This window comes from Notolepis coatsorum, assembly GCF_963971535.1.
Source record: "Notolepis coatsorum genome assembly, chromosome: 2".
NCBI lineage: Eukaryota > Metazoa > Chordata > Actinopteri > Aulopiformes > Paralepididae > Notolepis > Notolepis coatsorum.
The window spans coordinates 210298014-210319013 of NC_140166.1; the positions used below are offsets into that span (position 1 = coordinate 210298014).

The window sequence follows — 21000 nt, forward strand, 5'->3', positions numbered from 1 at the left end:
GATACTGTAGGTGACCTCCAGGATGTATTTTCCGCTGGGCAGGGTGGGGGTCATGTTGGGCTTTTTCTGGATGATGCGGTAAAGCTTCCTGAAGGTGGGCAGCGCCGCCGTACGCATCCACACGATGAAGTCCTCGTTGATGAAGCCGTTGTTGTCAGCGTCCGCTGAGTCCAGCTCGTACGCCGTCTTCCTCCAGTTGACCGGCTTGGATGTTCCTGAGGGAGTAGAAATATCCAGGTTAAATCAACAGGGCTACACAGTGCAAGTCTTTCAGGTGTGAGAGTCACTCTGTTTCTCTGTGTTCATGTGAGAGTCACTCTGTTTCTCTGTGTTCATGCGAGTCACACTGTGTTTCTGTGTTCATGTGAGAGTCACACTGTGTCTCTGTGTTCATGTGAGAGTCACTCTGTTTCTCTGTGTTCATGTGAGTCACTCCGTTTCTCTGTGTTCATGTGAGAGTCACTCTGTCTCTGTGTTCATGTGAGAGTCACTCTGTTTCTCTGTGTTCATGTGAGAGTCACTCTGTTTCTCTGTGTTCATGTGAGAGTCACTCTGTTTCTCTGTGTTCATGTGAGAGTCACTCTGTGTCTCTGTGTTCATGTGAGAGTCACTCTGTTTCTCTGTGTTCATGTGAGAGTCACTCTGTTTCTCTGTGTTCATGTGAGAGTCACTCTGTTTCTCTGTGTTCATGTGAGAGTCACTCTGTTTCTCTGTGTTCATGTGAGAGTCACACTGTGTTTCTGTGTTCATGTGAGAGTCACTCTGTTTCTCTGTGTTCATGTGAGAGTCACTCTGTTTCTCTGTGTTCATGGGAGAGTCACTCTGTTTCTCTGTGTTCATGGGAGAGTCACTCTGTTTCTCTGTGTTCATGTGAGTCACTCCGTTTCTCTGTGTTCATGTGAGAGTCACTCCGTTTCTCTGTGTTCATGTGAGAGTCACTCTGTGTCTCTGTGTTCATGTGAGAGTCACTCTGTTTCTCTGTGTTCATGTGAGAGTCACTCTGTTTCTCTGTGTTCATGTGAGAGTCACTGTTTCTCTGTGTTCATGTGAGAGTCACTCTGTTTCTCTGTGTTCATGTGAGAGTCACTCTGTTTCTGTGTTCATGTGAGAGTCACTCTGTTTCTCTGTGTTCATGTGAGAGTCACTCTGTTTCTCTGTGTTCATGTGAGAGTCACTATGTTTCTCTGTGTTCATGTGAGAGTCACTCTGTTTCTGTGTTCATGTGAGAGTCACTCTGTTTCTCTGTGTTCATGTGAGAGTCACTCCGTTTCTCTGTGTTCATGTGAGAGTCACACTGTTTCTCTGTGTTCATGTGAGAGTCACTCTGTTTCTCTGTGTTCATGTGAGAGTCACTCCGTTTCTCTGTGTTCACGTGAGAGTCACTCTGTTTCTCTGTGTTCATGTGAGAGTCACTGTTTCTCTGTGTTCATGTGAGAGTCACTGTTTCTCTGTGTTCATGCGAGAGTCACTCTGTTTCTCTGTGTTCATGTGAGAGTCACACTGTGTTTCTGTGTTCATGCGAGAGTCACTCTGTTTCTCTGTGTTCATGTGAGAGTCACTCTGTTTCTCTGTGTTCATGTGAGAGTCACTCCGTTTCTCTGTGTTCATGCGAGATTGCGAGAGTCACTCTGTTTCTCTGTGTTCATGGGAGAGTCACTCTGTTTCTCTGTGTTCATGTGAGTCACTCCGTTTCTCTGTGTTCATGTGAGAGTCACTCCGTTTCTCTGTGTTCATGTGAGAGTCACTGTGTCTCTGTGTTCATGTGAGAGTCACTCTGTTTCTCTGTGTTCATGTGAGAGTCACTCTGTTTCTCTGTGTTCATGTGAGAGTCACTCTGTTTCTCTGTGTTCATGTGAGAGTCACTCTGTTTCTCTGTGTTCATGTGAGAGTCACTGTTTCTCTGTGTTCATGTGAGAGTCACTCTGTTTCTCTGTGTTCATGTGAGAGTCACTCTGTTTCTCTGTGTTCATGTGAGAGTCACTCTGTTTCTCTGTGTTCATGTGAGAGTCACTCTGTTTCTCTGTGTTCATGTGAGAGTCACTCTGTTTCTGTGTTCATGTGAGAGTCACTCTGTTTCTCTGTGTTCATGTGAGAGTCACTCTGTTTCTCTGTGTTCATGTGAGAGTCACTCTGTTTCTCTGTGTTCATGTGAGAGTCACTCTGTTTCTGTGTTCATGTGAGAGTCACTCCGTTTCTCTGTGTTCATGTGAGAGTCACTCTGTTTCTCTGTGTTCATGTGAGAGTCACTCCGTTTCTCTGTGTTCATGTGAGAGTCACTATGTTTCTCTGTGTTCATGTGAGAGTCACTCTGTTTCTGTGTTCATGTGAGAGTCACTCCGTTTCTCTGTGTTCATGTGAGAGTCACTCTGTTTCTCTGTGTTCATGTGAGAGTCACACTGTTTCTCTGTGTTCATGTGAGAGTCACTCTGTTTCTCTGTGTTCATGTGAGAGTCACTCTGTTTCTCTGTGTTCATGTGAGAGTCACTCTGTTTCTGTGTTCATGTGAGAGTCACTCCGTTTCTCTGTGTTCATGTGAGAGTCACTCTGTTTCTCTGTGTTCATGTGAGAGTCACACTGTTTCTCTGTGTTCATGTGAGAGTCACTCTGTTTCTCTGTGTTCATGTGAGAGTCACTCCGTTTCTCTGTGTTCATGTGAGAGTCACTCTGTTTCTGTGTTCATGTGAGTCACTCTGTTTCTCTGTGTTCATGTGAGAGTCCCTCCGTTTCTCTGTGTTCATGTGAGAGTCACTGTTTCTCTGTGTTCATGTGAGAGTCACTGTTTCTCTGTGTTCATGTGAGAGTCACTGTTTCTCTGTGTTCATGTGAGAGTCACTGTTTGTGTTCATGTGAGAGTCACACTGTTTCTGTGTTCATGTGAGAGTCACTGTTTCTCTGTGTTCATGTGAGAGTCACTGTTTCTCTGTTCCTGTGTGAGAGTCACTGTGTCTCTGTGTTCATGTGAGAGTCACTCTGTTTCTCTGTGTTCATGTGAGAGTCACTGTTTCTCTGTTCATGTAGCCTCGTTCCCAGTTTTATCTCCTCCGTGAGATAAAGACTGGTAAAGCACTACGATCGAAAGTGTGAATTTCCGGTGTATGTACTTCCCCTGGAAGCTGCCTCCGAACGGACCAAACCTTTCCCGAATCCTGTCGGCAAACAAGCTAGAACGTCCTGGTTATGTAGTAAATTCTTCAGGCAAAGCCGTTGCAGTGGCTTAAACGAGGAAATATTGATTGTGCACTTCACACGTTTCTATAATTGTTTTGTCTAAACCGGAAAGCCTGTAGCCGGTACTTCCTTTTTCACACTTTAGGAGGCATAGCTTTACCAGCCTAGTGTTCATGTGAGAGTCACTCTGTTTCTGTGTGTTCATGCGAGAGTTCTCTGTTCGTGTGTGAGAGCCTCTCCCACCAGCATTAGTTTTCTGCCCAAAAGTGCCTTAAAACGGTAGTGTGGGAGCATTTTGAATATCTGAGGGTCTGTCTACAACATGAGCGCTGGGATTAATGTAACCGTGATTGTATGTGCGCAGTTGCACTGTTCGCCCACACACAACCGGGGTTTTGCTACACTGCAACCGCGGTCTTTGAAAACCGGAGTCCAGGGTGAAGTTTTGCGCACATCCCGGTTGCAGTGGTTGCGTGTGGGCATAGAAACCGAGGTTATTTCCAGTGTTTACAGCAGAGCTGTCCAAGTAGCGTTATATGAAAATGATTGTAACAAACTTTTGTTCTAAACGTATCGTCTGTGTTGAAGAGTGTTGTGATCGACTGATGTCTGTTGTTGCATTCCTGACCTGACGCTCGGAGTAAACCTGTAGCTGCGGCTAAACTAAACTCATGTGTTGGCAAGTTATTGTTATAAGGAACCCAGTCCAGACTGCATCCTAGGGCTGTCTTAAATACTTCGAAGCTTCGTTCGATGGCACAAGCTTCGAACATTAAAAAGAAATCGAAGTATAAAAAAAAATCTTCTTCTTCTTCTTTCTTCTTCTTCTTCTTCTTCTTCTTCTTCTTCTTCTTCTTCTTCTTCTTCTTCTTCTTCTTCTTCTTCTTCTTCTTCTTCTTCTTCTTCTTCTTCTTCTTCTTCTTCTTCTTCTTCTTCTTCTTCTTCTTCTTCTTCTTCTTCTCTTCTCTTCTTCTTCTTCTTCTTCTTCTTCTTCTTCTTCTTCTTCTTCTTCTTCTTCTTCTTCTTCTTCTTCTTCTTCTTCTTCTTCTTCTTCTTCTTCTTCTTCTTCTTCTTCTTCTTCTTCTTCTTCTTCTTCTTCTTCTTCTTCTTCTTTTCTTCTTCTTCTTCTTCTTCTTCTTCTTCTTCTTCTTCTTCTTCTTCTTCTTCTTCTTCTTCTTCTTCTTCTTCTTCTTCTTCTTCTTCTTCTTTCTTCTTCTTCTTCTTCTTCTTCTTCTTCTTCTTCTTCTTCTTCTTCTTCTTCTTCTTCTTCTTTCTTCTTCTTCTTCTTCTTCTTCTTCTTCTTCTTTCTTCTTCTTCTTCTTCTTCTTCTTCTTCTTCTTCTTCTTCTTCTTCTTCTTCTTCTTCTTCTTCTTCTTCTTCTTCTTCTTCTTCTTCTTCTTCTTCTTCTTCTATGAATTAATGGCAGATCGCAACCACTAAAGGCGCATACCGCCACATACTGTACAATCCATTACACCCCATAACACACAAAACAAAAACCCCATCCCTAATATCACCACCCTATCCAAACTTAATCTATGCGTCAATCATTGCCTCCTGTGGGCTGACTCTGGCCTTTTTGAACACTCACCACCACCTTCCCTAACTCTCTTACTTGATCACTCACAACCACCTTCTTCCCTAACTTCCCTAACTCCCTTGATACTTGCCCCATTGTCAACCCCTTCATACCCAAGTCTAGTATTGCTGCTTCAACTACTAACTTTAACCTCTCTGTCCTACTGCTAACCATCACTATTGTATTCACTACTCTTGTCACAAATGCCACTATCTCCAACTTCACCCCCCACACCCTCTCTTTCTCCTCCTGTACTTCCTCTACTGACAAATGCCCTTTTCTAAACCCCTGATCCTCACCTTGCTTCCCCTGATCCTCCTGCACTACCCTTACTGCCAAATGCCCTTCTCCTTCCTTACCTTGCTTTCCCTGTCCTACCTTCCTACCTTCCTAACTGCCTCTGCATACGAAATCCTATCCTCCCTTCTCACCTGGGCCCTATTCCCGTACCTGGTTCAACTAAGTCGATCAAGAGTCCCATTATCCAGATTCAGTTAACCCGATGTTTGAAGCCGGGATTTTCCTGTTCCTCGAACGCTGATTCAGTCTCGTTAACTCGAACCAGACTTGAGACTCTGGATAATTGCGCGCGGCCGCTTCAGTTGAAAAGACAGCAGTGTCGATAGCAGAAATCCTGATCTTCTAACGGCATTGATTGATTGATTTAAAACTTTATTAACAGATTGCAGGCGGCTCAATAGCCTCGCCGACAAGTTAAATGCATAATCTATAGGCTAATTTTAAATCCCTCATTACCCCAATCAATCAGATTATATTTCTTTAAACGTTCCTGCTGGCAGTAGGTTTATGGATTGAATAATCAAATGAGATCTTGCTAGCGAAAATAATTAGTTCAACTGTTTCAGAATAAGGATACGGCTCTCTTATCCATTGATTGATGTATGGTGGATGTTTTATTTATCTGCACTGTGGTGTGACGGTTTGTCCTTTTGCCTTTCACATTTTCTTCTTTTTGCAATGTAAATACATCAATTTGGTGCACGTTGAGAGCTATATAAAGAATGACATCCTCAATGCATGTAGATTTATAATATTTTAACTTAAAACTAGGCAACTTTTGCGTATAATCATTAATATTATATTCCAAAAAAATTATATTGGAAACGCGGGGTTTCGAACTCGGGTCGCCCGGTTGACAGGATTAAGCACTAGCCGTTGGACCACTGTGCCAGACGGGATATATTCATTGTGTATCCATCAATGGACAAGAAACCCGTGTTTCGAATATTTTTCTTTTGAATGAAGTTTTATCTCTTTATTCTCAAATGCATTAATGTGACGTCAACGGCTCATTCAATTTCTCAAATCCGTCAAACAGCGCATCTCATCAGACATTTTAATCCCAGTTACAATATCACACAAAAACCACAATCCACGCATAGACACTTCAATTTTATGCTTGAATGAAACACAATCCGGGCGCTCCATTAAGCAAATCTACAGCGGAGAATATATAAAACTAATCAGAGCCAAACGGCCGATAGGTTTCATTCATTAAAAATATCCTGCGGGATTCACATTTGCAATGCGCCGTTATTAAAATAATCACATGCAGTGTGTATCGCGACTCCGAGCGCCGTATATGACGTGCATTATTTTATTTAGGACAAAGTAAATCTATAGGCTCAATATGATTTATTATCAGCATTTAGCTCTATTATTATACATTTCAAAAGCCCCCTCTAGGAAAACGAAGCACAAAAACATAATTCAGAATGGTATAATGGTTCTAGAGGTTCTAGACTGTGAGAAATATTTCAGGAAGCGAGCTGGCATTTCTTTGCGGGGGCGTGGCCATGGTTCATCCAGCTAACTGAACTTAACCCTGCTCCCGACCAGGCTCAAACTTTTTGATCTGTTGTCATGGTGATTTAGACAATCGAGCGTCGGGGAATGGAAAGGTCTGGCTTAAGTCAGGCTATGCTGGAGATTATCCGGCTAACTCAGTTAGCCAGGTACGGGGAACGGGGCCCTGCTGTACCACTACCTCTCGCTTCATTGCCTCACAACCCCAATACGCTACACTATGCTTCCCAATCCCACCACAACTACAACACCTCTGCTCCACTCCCTGTTCACACTCCCCATTATGCTCCCCACGACATCTACCACATCTCTGTCCCTTCCTACATGACCTAGCTATATGTCCAAACTCCTGGCACCTGTAACACCTCAACGGTTTCGGCACAAACTCCCTAACCCTATATGCCAAAAACCCTAAAAATACTCTCCGACTAACCTCACCCTCAAACTCAATAACTATCGTCCCTGTCACCTCCTTCTCTACACCTCTCTTCATCCTATCTACACTCTTAACTTTCCCATTACGTTTGTCACTCCTCAACTCTTCTAACAGCTGCTCCATACTAACCTTAATTGGAATTCCACTAATCACCCCCTTGCACCCACCATCCCTTTTCTCCCCTACTATCACTACTCTACAGACCTTCACTTTGCCAATGCTCTTCATTTCCCTTGCCTTCTCTACCTGCACTACACTTACACACCCTATAAATAAGTTCCCATCGTCTAACACCTTTCCGTACCTTACCTCTCCTAACTGTGCTCTAATGAGTTTTGACAGCTGACTCGGCTCTATGTTCCTAACTCCGTCTACTCCCTCGAATCGCACCACTACATTCAACCCTACAAACTCTCTCTCTACCCTCATCCTCTGACCCACTCAAGCTATCTCCCCCCTCTTTCTTCCTCTTACTCCCCTTCCCCCCACTTTCCCTGCTCTTTTTCCCCACCTTTTCCCACCCATCTCCCTCGTTTCTCTCCTACTGTACACTCCATATCACTAGCCAACCCCTCTCCTTCATCACGGCCATTCCCATCACTGTTGGAATTGCACTTGCTTGCTCTACCCGCCCTGTCTCCCGACGACGAACCCTGGGGGGAACTAGGGCCCGAAAACAGCGACAAGCTTCGTTCACTCCTACTGCTACTTCTGGCTCCCGACCTCAAACCCTTGAGGGAAACAGGGCTAGGATACGGCAAATCCCATACCATCAACTCGTCAACATGTGTACACAAGCCGCAAATCCTACAACCATCTTCGCCCAAACTCCACTCGTCAACAAGACCACCACAACACATCCGATATTTCGGCATTCCCACCCTCCTCCTTCCCTTCTTCCCCATCGACTGCTTCCTCAATCAGCCAGCCGAGCTCCCCAAATTGTTGTTACTCCCCCCAACTGCACTCTAGTCTAGTATGTGATTCATATATACACCACCTACACGCCTATTCTCAGTCCTTGCCCCACAAGTTTCAAGTTTCTTTAATAGTTGTCATACAGAAGTACAGAATACTTTCATACAAAATGCTTCTTACTGTTACGCTCCAGAGACTGTGCTAGACAAGATAGTATCAAATAACATAGTATAGCATGTAATTTAGAAGTAGAAAATGAGGTCACAGTGTTCAGTATAGACATATGTACAATGTTCGATGCAGAATAGACGTAACTGAGTTACCATATAATATACAATACTATGCAGTGTACTAATGTACAGTACTATATAGTGCAAAGCAGAAATGGGATGAGGTACAATTTAGGTACAATTTACAGTAAGGTGTACGAGTTGTAGTGCAATCCTTCATCAATAAATATAAAGTGTGGGGAGTGGGTGCTACAGTGTGTTTGTTTAAAGTGGGTGTGTGCTATAAAGTGTGTGGAGTGGGTGCTACAGTGTGTTTGTTTAAAGTGAGTGTGTGCGTGTGGATGTGTGTGCTATGTGCGTTTGATGGTTGTTGTTGTGTAGTGTTCATTGTTCGTTTAGCAGCCTGATGGCCTGGGGATAGAAGCTTCTTCTGAGTCTTTCTGTGCTCGCCTTGAGACTCCGGTATCGCTTGCCTGACCGCAGCAGTTCACAATGGTGGAATGAACTACCCACCCCAGTTAGGACAGCCGAATCCCATCCAATCTTTCGCCGTCGACTAAAGACGCACTTCTTCAACCATTATCTGAAAAAAAATAAAAAAAATAAAATCTAACCCTAACTAACCTTAGGTCGCTTTCACACAGGGGCTGTTTGGTCCGGACTTTCGGACCAGAATTCGATAGTCCGGTTTTTCGGGTTTGTGTGAATGCGCGTCGAACTCGGTTCGCGGACCAAACAGGCGAACTCTGGTCCGCCTGAAAACGTAGGTCTCGGTTCGGCTTCAGCGGACCAAACGCGAACCAAATATAGGAAGTGATTATTATTACCACTGCTCGCAGCACTCACTGCAAAACAAGCACACTATCTAATCTCTCTATCTATCTATCTAGTATATATCTGTGCATCTTGGGAAGAAGGAAGAAAAAACGCGGCTTATTATATTATTAATAAAACAGCTACTTGTGGGCACTCATAAAAACACCGTGGTCTACAAGTTGTTTAGCGAGAGGATGGTGGTAATGTGCTTCAATAGAACAATGGATCAATGCCATGTCAAAATTTGCCTCCGCTGATCTGGAGGGCTCGCAGACAGTCCACACACACGTGCGCGCACGCACACACACACACACACACACACGGGCTTGCAGCCACACACACATTTCCACTGTCCAATAGACAAGCGCCCTTTTCGACCGCGTGACATTGTTCAGAAGGTTTGGTCCGCCTCACAGATTTCTATGTGAACGCAGGCGAACCAAATGAAGAATGCAACAATGTTGCAACTTCACCCCCAGAACCGCACCGAGTCCACCAAAACTATATGTGAAAGCGACCTTACTGTCATGCACTTGTCCTAATAAACTAACCTACACTGTAACACGCAACACTTTGATGAATATTGTTACTCAGCTGATAGAGTTGTATCCTTCCTGATGACCTGTCGTACAGAACTTGTAAGTCGCTTTGGATAAAAGCGTCAGCTAAATGACTAAATGTAAATGTGAATGTAAATGCCTTGTAGAATTCCACACATAAGAAAGAAAGATACTGGGATGAATAAACAAAATAGGAAATAAAATGTAGAAATGCATGCAATACATAAATAAATATGAATCTCCATATATGAAATAGAACATTTAGATAAGGTGCTACTGAGATGTTTTGGTGAGTTCTTTGTTTTTTTGTGGAAGTAGCCCTTCTTAAAAATGCATGAACATTCACTGATAATTGGTCTGTAGTGGTGTCTACAAGGTCTACATTGCCGGACCATGTAGAATCCGGACCTTGTAGACTGACATAATTATGTGCATAGTTTAGTCTACACAGGCCATATTTCAAATAATCAAAATCTTACTTCATTCATCTTAAACATTCTTGATTTGGGGGATTGGTAGTTCCCATGAAATCTGAAGTTGTTCAAACGACAACAGCGATCCACCTTGAATTAAATCACACAGCCGTGTTGGCTGCGTCACAGTCACGAAAGGGGCTACTTAATTCATTAATCCAATCCACTTTATTTATAGAGCACATTTAAAAACAACAAAGTTTACCAAAGTGCTGTACAAGTCCCACAACACAAGATAAAAAAAAAGCTTCGAATTAAAATCGAAGCTCGGCCCCGAAGCTTCGATTGCCAAAAAAAAATTCGAAGGTCAGCCCTACTGCATCCCCTTAACAATTGTTTGTATTGAGCCGTATTGTGTACCCATTCTGCAATGTGTTAAATAACGTTTGCATCCATTCATTCTACTAGCGTTAACGTTACCACATTATTACATTAGCATGTAAGCTAACAAAATCGCAGATGCTAGCCTCAGCTAGCCTCGATGCTAACTATACATAGAGAATGCCATTCACGTTAGCATGTAGCTAACAACACGGAGATCTTTTTGTGAGACTAAACTATCCGCTCTTGGTGGTAAATTGTGTTGATGTTGGTTTTGTTTCATCAACAAATGAGAGGCAGAACACACAGTGAATGTATCCGTTTTTGTTTATTGCACTTTGTTTTCTTGCTGAAAAATAAATGCTACGTTGGCTAAATGGCTGTGAGCAAGGAGGGATGTTTGTGTCAGGTCAGTTTCCGGTATTAACCCTAAAGCCTTCTGGTTGGTTGAAATGGCCTTCATGTTTGAACTACAACGCCACCTACTGCTTTGGCATTGTACTACATGTATATGACGTCACTCTGTGCAGAGTTTAAACCAGTCGTGTGGACAGTTTTATTTCTTTTGCATAATAAAAAAAAACAACGGTGTCATTAACCCTTTGATCGCCGGGGTTAAATTCATAATTTACCATCCCTCGCCAGCCCTATTTAACATGGAGAAGTTCCCCTTCTTTGCAGGGCTATAACTTTTTAAATTGTATTGCTAAATTGACATTACCATGGCCCATTCAAAGTCCTATATCTATTGTTCAGGGTGTAGCAACGTTATACTTTTTCATTCACATATTCATACTAAAATACGGTCTAAAGTATAAGTATGTTTTTATCGTTTTCTGCAGCTTTCTCCAGAACATGATTTATAGCCCTAAATGCATTATATTGATGATTGTATACAGTTTGATAGCAATCGGCGCGAGATAAACATTTTCAAATGGACGTACTTCTAGAAGTTACTACGTATGATCTGATGATGACCGGATGGGCGGGGGGTCGTTTATAATTCCGTGGGCAACGTTATATCATTCATCTAGTGTGGGTGATATGATCATCAGAGCAGTTAGTATAGAAGACATGAACAAATAACGCTGAAACTCACCGTAGCTTCCTCTCGCCGTTGGGAGATGAGCGTGGAACAGAATTTTTTCTATTATGGGATGTCGAAATATCCGATCCATTTCCAGGTTGTATAATAGTATATACGTCCAAATCATGTTGTTTATCGAGTTATTGGCAACGGATCGCTATCCATTGTGTCGAGCTAGAGTCCCGGGACCTATAGCGAGTGATCGGACCAAATTGAAATGAGCACCAGCTTCCACTTCCTGTTTCTTCCCTGGGCGATCAGGCCGATCAGCCACCAGATGGCGCTCTTGAACCGTTAAGAGAGTTGACAGGGGCTCACCAGTACATATACTGTCTCCGGGGGAGAAATATGATTTCGATCACAGATTTTTGAAATATTGATATCAAAGACGCTGTACAGCGTCATCGGCAGAATGAGCATGGCGGGGAATGACGTGTTTCAGCGTCATCGGCGATTAAAGGGTTAATACCCGTGATCGGGTGGACTGGGCCTGAAAGAGGACCAGGAGACTGATATCCAACATGCCGACAGAAAGTGACAATGAATGGGTCCAATGAGTCTAACATGCTTCACATCTCTGAGATCACCACCATCCATCCCTGTATCCACAAGTCACGGTAAAAACGAGCTTCTAGCTAAGCCCCAAAACAGTTAAACTAACCCTGGGGCTTTAATTTGAATTGATTCTGCGAAAACACCTCTTTCTTTGTGTACGTTCAATGATTTGTAAGTAGCCAAACGTTGCACTATAAAAACGAACTGGAGAGTTGATGATAATAAATATTTCAATTCATTAGCTGCATTTGAAATATTCTAAAATCATTCAAATGTTTCACTGTGCTCCTAAATGTCCTAAATGTCTTTTAACAGCTCGTATTCTCCTTGGTGAAGCGTGGAGCCCAGAAGGAGCCAGACAGGCTCACGTTGGAAAGCTGCTGTGAGTGATCAGTGTGGTGAGGAAGTCACGTTGGAAAGCTGCTGTGAGTGATCAGTGTGGTGAGGAAGTCACCTTGGAAAGCTGCTGTGAGTGATCAGTGTGGTGAGGAAGTCACCTTGGAAAGCTGCTGTGAGTGATCAGTGTGGTGAGGAAGTAACATTGGAAAGCTGCTGTGAGTGATCAGTGTGGTGAGGAAGTAACATTGGAAAGCTGCTGTGAGTGATCAGTGTGGTGAGGAAGTCACCTTGGAAAGCTGCTGTGAGTGATCAGTGTGGTGAGGAAGTCACCTTGGAAAGCTGCTGTGAGTGATCAGTGTGGTGAGGAAGTCACCTTGGAAAGCTGCTGTGAGGTTGTTGTTGCTGCCGCCAGGGTTCCTGAACTTCACATGCTTGTCTGTCCACCAGGCGATGCCCTTCTTCACCAGAGGGATGGGGTTCCTGGAGCCGTTGGCATCGATGTAATAAAGCTCCAGAGTGTCTGGGAAGAGATATATGGCAAACAAAAGAAAGTCAACATCAGTATGGTGGTACAGGCCATGGAAGGGATACGTCCTTAATGCTAGTAAAGCTGAATTTATTATCTTTTCCAGAGCCAGAAATGTTCATTATGATGACGTATATTAGGCCTGTCCCCGACTGAGGATTTGTATAGTCGACTATGATTGGCAAAAATTTGCCGAAAATGTACCCCCCCCATGCAAAAAGAAGAAACAAAAAATCATTCCAATTGGGCTGTGGGGTGCTTAATGTCTGATTTAACTTAAATCAGACATTAAGCACCCCCCACAGCCCAAATGGAATAAAAAATAAAAACGGTTAATAATAAACTTTAATATAATAAACTTTATTTGTATAGCACTTTTCATACAGAAGTTGCAGTTCAAAGTGCTTCACAACAGTAAAAAATACAGGCATAAGCGAGCATAGAAAAAGATAGAGAGGTAGCAAGGTAAGGTAAATCACAGTGTTTCACATTAGGATCTAGCATCCCAATAGGCCTTTCTGTTTACAGTTTCATTCAGTAATACAAATAATAAAAATAGAATAGACAGAGTAAAAACAAAGTGTGGTTGGATTCAGTTTAAAAATAGGCTAAAAATTATAAAATAGAACGGACATACAACAGGGTATTTAACATACAACAGAGCAGTGCATCAAGAAGTAAAAAGTGTGATAAAATAGTTCAATTTTGAATTACAACAGAGCAGTGCTCTTAAAATTACAGTGCAAAGAACCGACACATAAATTTGATAGGAAGTGTAGGTAGGGTAAGGATAGTGCAGGTAAAGTACAATTTGTGTCAGGATATCCCTGATGTTTCATTTAAATGCCTGAGCAAAGAGATAGGTTTTAAGCTGTCTTTTGAAGATGTCTAGCGAGTTGGCTTCCCTGATGTTTTGGGGTAGTTTGTTCCATAGTTTTGGGGCATAGTTGATAAAGGCTGCATTACCGATCCTCTTTTGACTGTTTCTGGGAGCCTCTAGTAGTCCAGCAGCTGATGATCGCAGTGTTCTTGCTGGCCTGTAATTTATTAGAGTGTTGGCAATGTAGCTAGGTCCCTGTCCATTTAGAGCTTTGTATGTAAGGAGAACTTGAAGTCAATTCTAAATGTTACAGGAAGCCAGTGTAGAGCAGCTAAGACTGGACTAATGTGCTCTCTCCTTTTGGTTCTAGTAAGCAGTCGGGCTGCAGAGTTTTGGATTAGCTGAAGCCTCTCTGTGGTTTTCTTAGGGAGACCTGTAAAAAGTGCATTACAGTAGTCTAACCGGCTAGATATGAATGCATGAATTCGCTTCTCAGCATCGTTTTGATTAATAAATGGTCGTACTTTTGCTATATTTCTGAGATGGAAGAACGATGTTTTGGTCACTTTGTTAATATGAGAATTGAAGTTCAGTTCTGAATCAAGTCAAGTCAAGTCAAGTCAAGAGTTTTATTTGTCACGGCATACAAGTATACAATGAAATGCGGGTGGTCTTGCCCGCAACGATGTGCAATACAGTAGTACATCTATGATAACCCAGATACTTGTGACCTCAGATTTGATCCAAGGGGTTAGTCCTCCCAGGTTCTTTTTTAACGTTTCTTTTTTTGTTTTGGGGCCGATAATTAGAATTTCAGTTTTGTTCTCATTTAGTTTCAGGAAGTTCTTACTCATCCATTTATTTATTGCCAATAAGCAGTCTGTGATGGAGTTAATAGCTGTATCATTTGGTTCCGCAGATATGTACAGTTGTGCATCATCCGCACAGCTATGGAAACCTACATTATGTTCTCTGATGATATCACCCAGCGGTAACATGTAAAGGGAGAAGAGTAAAGGACCTAAGCAACTCCCTTGTGCAACTCCATAGTTGTTGTCATATATCTCAGACATGTGGCCTCCTAGTTTAACATAGAATTTCCTCCCTCTAATGTATGTTTTAAACCAGTTTAGCACATAGTCTGAGAAACCAACAAGGTTTTCAAGACGATTGATTAGAATATCGTGATCGATTGTATCGAATGCTGCACTGAGATCTAGCAGGATAAGGATGGAGACCATATTCTCATCAGAGTTTAGTCTGAGGTCACTGATTATTTTGGTGAGGGCAGTTTCAGTGCTATGATATTTTCTGAATCCCGATTGAAATTCTTCTAAGATGTTGTTTTCTTCGAGAAAGGAATTAATTTGACCTGAAACTATCTTTTCAAGTACTTTACTAATGAATGGTAGGTTAGATATTGGTCGATAGTTTGCCAGTACATTACTATCCAAGTTCGTTTTTTTTAGTAAAAACTAAAACTTTAGTTAAAACTGCTGTTTTAAAGGCATCTGGGAAAATACCAGTTCTAAGGGAAGTGTTGATGATATCTAGCACAGGGCTTGAGACACTATTAAACACCCGTTTGAAGAAAGCTGTAGGTATAGGATCAATGTCTGAGGTGGAGGAGTTACACTCTGAGACAGTTTTGCAGAGTTGATCTAATGTGATGCATGTGAATCTTCACATGGTTACATTGCACGGTTTGCCGTAATCAGCTTTATTTCCATCATGAGTAATGCTGGCCCTGATCAAGGTTATTTTGTTGTTAAAGAATAGTGCAAGTTCTTCACACTTAACCGTTGATGACTGAGGAGGTGTAGGGGCAGTGTTTAGTAGTTAAGGTTAAGATTGAGATGAGTATAAATATCTTGGCTTGTGGCTCGTTGAAAAACGTTGATTTAAGTTCCATGTAGATATTCTTTCTTCCAAGCTATGACATACAATTGGCTTTCTGTACAGAAATAGGTCCAGCTTTCCCATGATTAGTAGAAAGAGGATTATTGAAGTTTCTTTTCTTTTTTTCCTTTGGACTACAGTGATGTGATTTATAGACATGCTGCAGCTTCAACTCTTAAACCTCTGTACTCTGTCTATCATTCTGCCCTCAGATGCATTACTGGTGACAGGTATGCTAACCACCACTGTGTCCTTTATGAAAAGGTTGGATGGCCTTCTCTGGTTTAAAGGCGTAACCGTCATTGGTATTTGTTTATTTCTAAAGCAATTATTGGTAAACTTCCCCCTTACATCACAACACTGTTGGAATGGAATCTTGGAATCTATTCTACATGTTCAAATGACTGGTTGGTTCTTAGGGTTCCTCCAGTTTGCTCTGAACTAGGAAAAACTGCTTTTTCCTTTGATGCTTCCAACACCTGGAATGCCCTCCAACTGACTGAAGCTGAAGGTTCTTCCTTCAGATTTAAAAGTATGATCTATGTCCACTGTGTATCGACTCGTAACAGTCTTAACTTGTTTTGTTGTTTATTCTTATTTGTTGTGCCTATATGCATGAATCTACTGATAACTGTTTTGTAAGCTTGTCGTCGCTGTAAATAAGGGTAGCCTCAATGTCTCACGAGTTGAAATAAAAGTTTGAAATGAAAAGTCCTGTACAAAACAGTCCGACAAGATGGAGGTTGAGCAGGAGAGTGACTGCTGGGAAGAAAACAACAACTCTTACCGTTGAAAAGACTGTTAGCGATGGCGCCACACGGAGCAATAGGAACGTCTCCAGCACTGGTGCGATATGGCTCACATTCCTTACTTGGACTCTGTAAATATTGTCAAGATTTAGGCACAAGAGGTAAATGAAATGATCACATTGCTTGTGATCTATGCATATCATGTAAAGACTGAACACTGCCGTTTTCTATTGTTGTTGTATAGTCTACAAGCTGAATAGTCCATTATCAATCTTTACACCCCATCTGTGTTAACACTTTCTCTGCCAAGGACGCCTAAACTCGTCATTCCCCGCCATGCTCATTCTGCCAATAACGCCGTAACACGTCATTGAGATCAATATTTCAAAAATCTGTGATCGCAATCATATTTCTCCCCCGGAGACTTGAGATCTACTGTTGATCCCCTCTCAACTCTCCAACGGTTCAAGACCGCCATCTGGTGGCCGATCGCCCAAACCGGAAACGGAAACTGGTGCTCATTCCAATTCGGTCCGATCACTCGCTAATAGTCCCGGGACTCAAGCTAGACACAATGGATAGCAATCCGTTACCAATAACTCGATAAACAACATGATTTGGACGTATATACCATTATACAACCTGGAGATGGATCGCATATTTCAACATCCCATAATAGGAATATTTTTGCTCCACGCTCATCGCCCAACGCTACGAGGAAGCTGCGGTGAGTTTCAGCGTTTTTTTTTTACCGTGTTCGATACAAACTGCTCTAATGATCATATCACCCACACTAGATGAATCATCTAACGTTGGCCACGGAATTATAAACGACCCCCCCCCCCCCCATCCGGTCAACATCAGATGATAAGTAGTAACTTCTAGAAGCACGTCCATTTGACATTTTTTATCTTGCGCCGATCGCTATCAAACTGTATACAATCATCAATATAATGCATTTAGGGCTATAAATCACGTTCTGCAGAAAGCTGCAGAAAACGATAAAAACATATTTATACTTTAGACCGTATTTTAGTATGAATATGTGAATGAAAAAGTATAACGTTGCTACACCCTGAACAATAGATACTTGATGTTGAATGGGCCATAGTAATGTCAATTTAGCAATACAATTTAAAAAGTTATAGCCCTGCAAAGAAGGGGAACTTCTCCATAGACAAATAGAGCTGGCAGAGGATGGTATAATGATGTACATAAGCCTGGCGAAGAAAGTGTTAAGAGAGTCACGTATGGTTGATTAACAGGAAGCTCGCTTGTTATCCTGAGATCCTATAGACCATCTGGGTTAACCTCCTAAGCCCAAGCGGTCTGGTACTGGACCGCAAATGACATCACGTCATAAATCCATCTCTACAGAATGTATGAATTAATGTTGCTTTTTTTTCCTTCAAATGTAGCCAAGAATAAAGACCCTAACCCTGTCGAAGTGTATATTTTCAGCATTACGTTTGTTTACCAACGATTTTAACTGTTATTAGTGAAATATAAGATTATAGAAATATCAGGGCATCGAGTCGAAAACCAGGGCAGCCAAAAGGGAGTGTAGTCTTTTGAAGGAAGAGACCTAGGGCTTTCGAATTTAGAAAAACTAAACTACCCAGCTCACGCCCTGTCAATCATCTGACTTCTGGATTTACTTTTTTATTTCTCTTATTTTTCAGGATTATCTCCCACAAACCTGAACGTTATTTATGGAAGCAAATGAGTGACAGAAGTATTTAAATTTGATCAGACACCGAATTTATAGCATTGAAAATAATTACTTTGAAAACATGTATCTGAATTTTTTCAGACACCGAATTTATAGCATTGAAAATAATTACTTTGAAAATCATGTATCCGAATTTTTTTGCTCCGAATTTACCTATGTGAAATAAAAATTCAGTGTTCAAAATTAAATGTAAAAAATTCGAATGCATAATAAAATTCAATGTAAAAAATTCTATGCATAATTGCGGTGTATAAAATTCAATGTAAAAAATGCGATGCATAATTGCGGTGTATAAGATTTAATGTAAAAAATTCTATGCATAATTGCGGTGTATAGAATTCGAGCCTGGATGCAATCGAACTGACTTCTGGCCTATCACTGCACGGCTATGTCAGTCATGTGATCACACCAACCCAGGAGAAAGATGGCAGTATATATACATACGGTGGGGAGAGAATATATACATACGGTGGGGAGGAGACTGTACATTAGGAGGGGGTGGGTGGGTGGGAGAGAAATATACATATAATAGACAGTCTCCTCCCCACCGTATGTATATATTCTCTCCCCACCATATGTATATTTCTCTCCCACCCACCCCCTCCTAATGTACAGTCTCCTCCCCACCGTATGTATATATTCTCTCCCCGCCATAAGTATATTTCTCTCCCACCCACCCCCTCCTAATGTACAGTCTCCTCCCCACCGTATGTATATATTCTCTCCCCACCATATGTATATTTCTCTCCCACCCCCTCCTAATGTACAGTCTCCTCCCCACCGTATGTATATATTCTCTCCCCACCGTATGTATATATACCCCATCTTTCTCCTGGGTTGGTGTGATCACATGACTGACAAAGCCGTGCAGTGATAGGCCAGAAGTCAGTTCGATTGCATCCAGGCTCGATTGCTTATCCTGTCTGGGTAGCCCGGATGATGGTTTTTTACATCGAAATCTATACACCGCAATTATGCATCGAATTTTTTACATTGAATTTTATACACTGCAATTATGCATCGATTTTTTTTTACATTGAATTTTATTATGCATTCGATTTTTTTACATTGAATTTTAAACACTGAATTTTTATTTCACATAGGTACATTTGGAGCAAAAAAATCAGATACATGATTTTCAAAGTAATTATTTTCAATGCTATAAATTCGGTGTCTGAAAAAATTCAGATACATGTTTTCAAAGTAATTATTTTCAATGCTATAAATTCGGTGTCTGATAAAATTCAAATACTTCTGTCACTCATTTGCTTCCATAGTTATTGCCATAAAACAGAACGCAGTTAGTTTCTCTACCTTTCTGTGAACGTCTAGCAAAAAACGACATTGCAATCTGATGAAAAATGGCGGAGAAATCTACATTATAAAAAAGTAACTGTACTTACAGTAGATTTCATTCATGGTTTGTGAATCACGCCTGCTAAATCCAGATTGAACTCTGCAGAATTCAGTACTGTATCTACAAAACCTTCTGTTTAATCATCTTCCCTTTATTCATTTGCTTCGATTTGTTGTCGGGGATTAAAGCAAAAAAAATTCCTGACTTTTTTTCAGGCCAAGTCATATTTTAACCTCCACTGTATTTTCTTTTTAATAGCGTTAGCGTTTTAAGGGAGCCTACTTGTAGAGCCTACTGTCCCGACTGTGACTATAAATACCTGGGCATTGTATGGCCCGCAGGTCGGACACGGCCCGCGGGATGATTCTGACCGGCCCGCGAAAGATTACATGATAATTAAAATTAAATAAAAGATTAAATTTTTTTTTTTAAATTACTTTTTTCTTTTCATGTCAACGTTCACACGCACAATATACGCTTACCTAGGATTTGACTTGATTCAACAACAAAGCAGTCGGGGCAAAGCCGAAAACGGTCGAAAGTGTGGTTATTTGAAGTTTGGATTTTCTTTTCACAACTGAGGTAGGTAGATTACATTTTTAGAGACTAAAGTACAGAAAAAAGGTACCATTGGGTACCGGTATCGATTCACAGGGTTAACCTCTTAAGCCCGAGATATACAGTAAAAGTGTATATTTTCAGCATTATGTTTGTTTACCAATTATTTTAACTGTTATTGGTAGGGATGTCCGATATTATCAGCCTACCGATATTATCGGCCGATATCGGCATTAAAATGTGATATCTGAAAATATCGGTATCAGTTTTCAAAAAAAAAAAATGCATAAATTTTTTTACATTTCTATAGAAATGACGTCCGATATTATCGGCCGATATCGGCATTAAAATGTGATATCGGTTGATATCGGTATCGGAAATTAAGAGTTGGACAATATCGGTATAGGTAAAAAAGCCAATATCGAGCATCCCTAACTGAAATATAAGATTATAGAAATCTCAGGGCATTGAGTCGGAAACCGGCGCATATTGACAGGAGGAAGTGGCACAGGCAAAAGTGAGTGTAGTCTTTTGAAGGAAGAGAGTCAGGGCTTTCGAATTTCGAAAAACGACCCTACCCAGCTCACACCAGCCCCTGTCAATCATCTGACCTCTGGATTTCCTTTTCTCTTATTTTTTGGGATCATCTCCCACAAACCTGAACGTTATTGCCATAAAACAGAACGCAGTTAGTTTCTCTACCTTTCTGTGAACGTCTTGCAAAAAACGGTGTTGCAATACGATGAAAAATGGTGGAGAAATTTACATTATAAAAAAGATGGCAGAATTCAGTACTGTATCTACAAAACCTTCTGTTTAATCATATTCCCTTTATTCATTTGCTTAGATTTTTCAGGTCTGGTCAATTTTAGCATGGTGTTATTCACAGTCAAAGATAATTTTTTTTTTTTAAATAGAATTGATATTCTCCTTTGGTTCATTACAATTTACTCAAGCCTAGTAACAGACACTATTTCTGACACTGATCCATATATGTCCCTAGATTCAGATAACAAGAACATGCAAATGGACCATTTAAAAAAAATTGTA

At 41.3% G+C, this 21000-nt stretch overlaps 1 protein-coding gene across 1 annotated transcript in view; it reads right to left on the reverse strand.

Moving 5' to 3' along the window:
- LOC311222741 (cell cycle control protein 50A-like) overlaps positions 1-21000 on the reverse strand; it is a 35896-nt gene that overhangs the window by 10513 nt on the left and 4383 nt on the right. Inside the window, exons 4-6 of the mRNA XM_084307355.1 lie at positions 16342-16432; positions 12683-12829; positions 6-215 (exon numbers count right to left, since the gene is read on the reverse strand). Coding sequence (XP_084163481.1) covers positions 6-215; positions 12683-12829; positions 16342-16432 — 448 coding nt within the window. The remainder of the gene's footprint in view (positions 1-5; positions 216-12682; positions 12830-16341; positions 16433-21000) is intronic.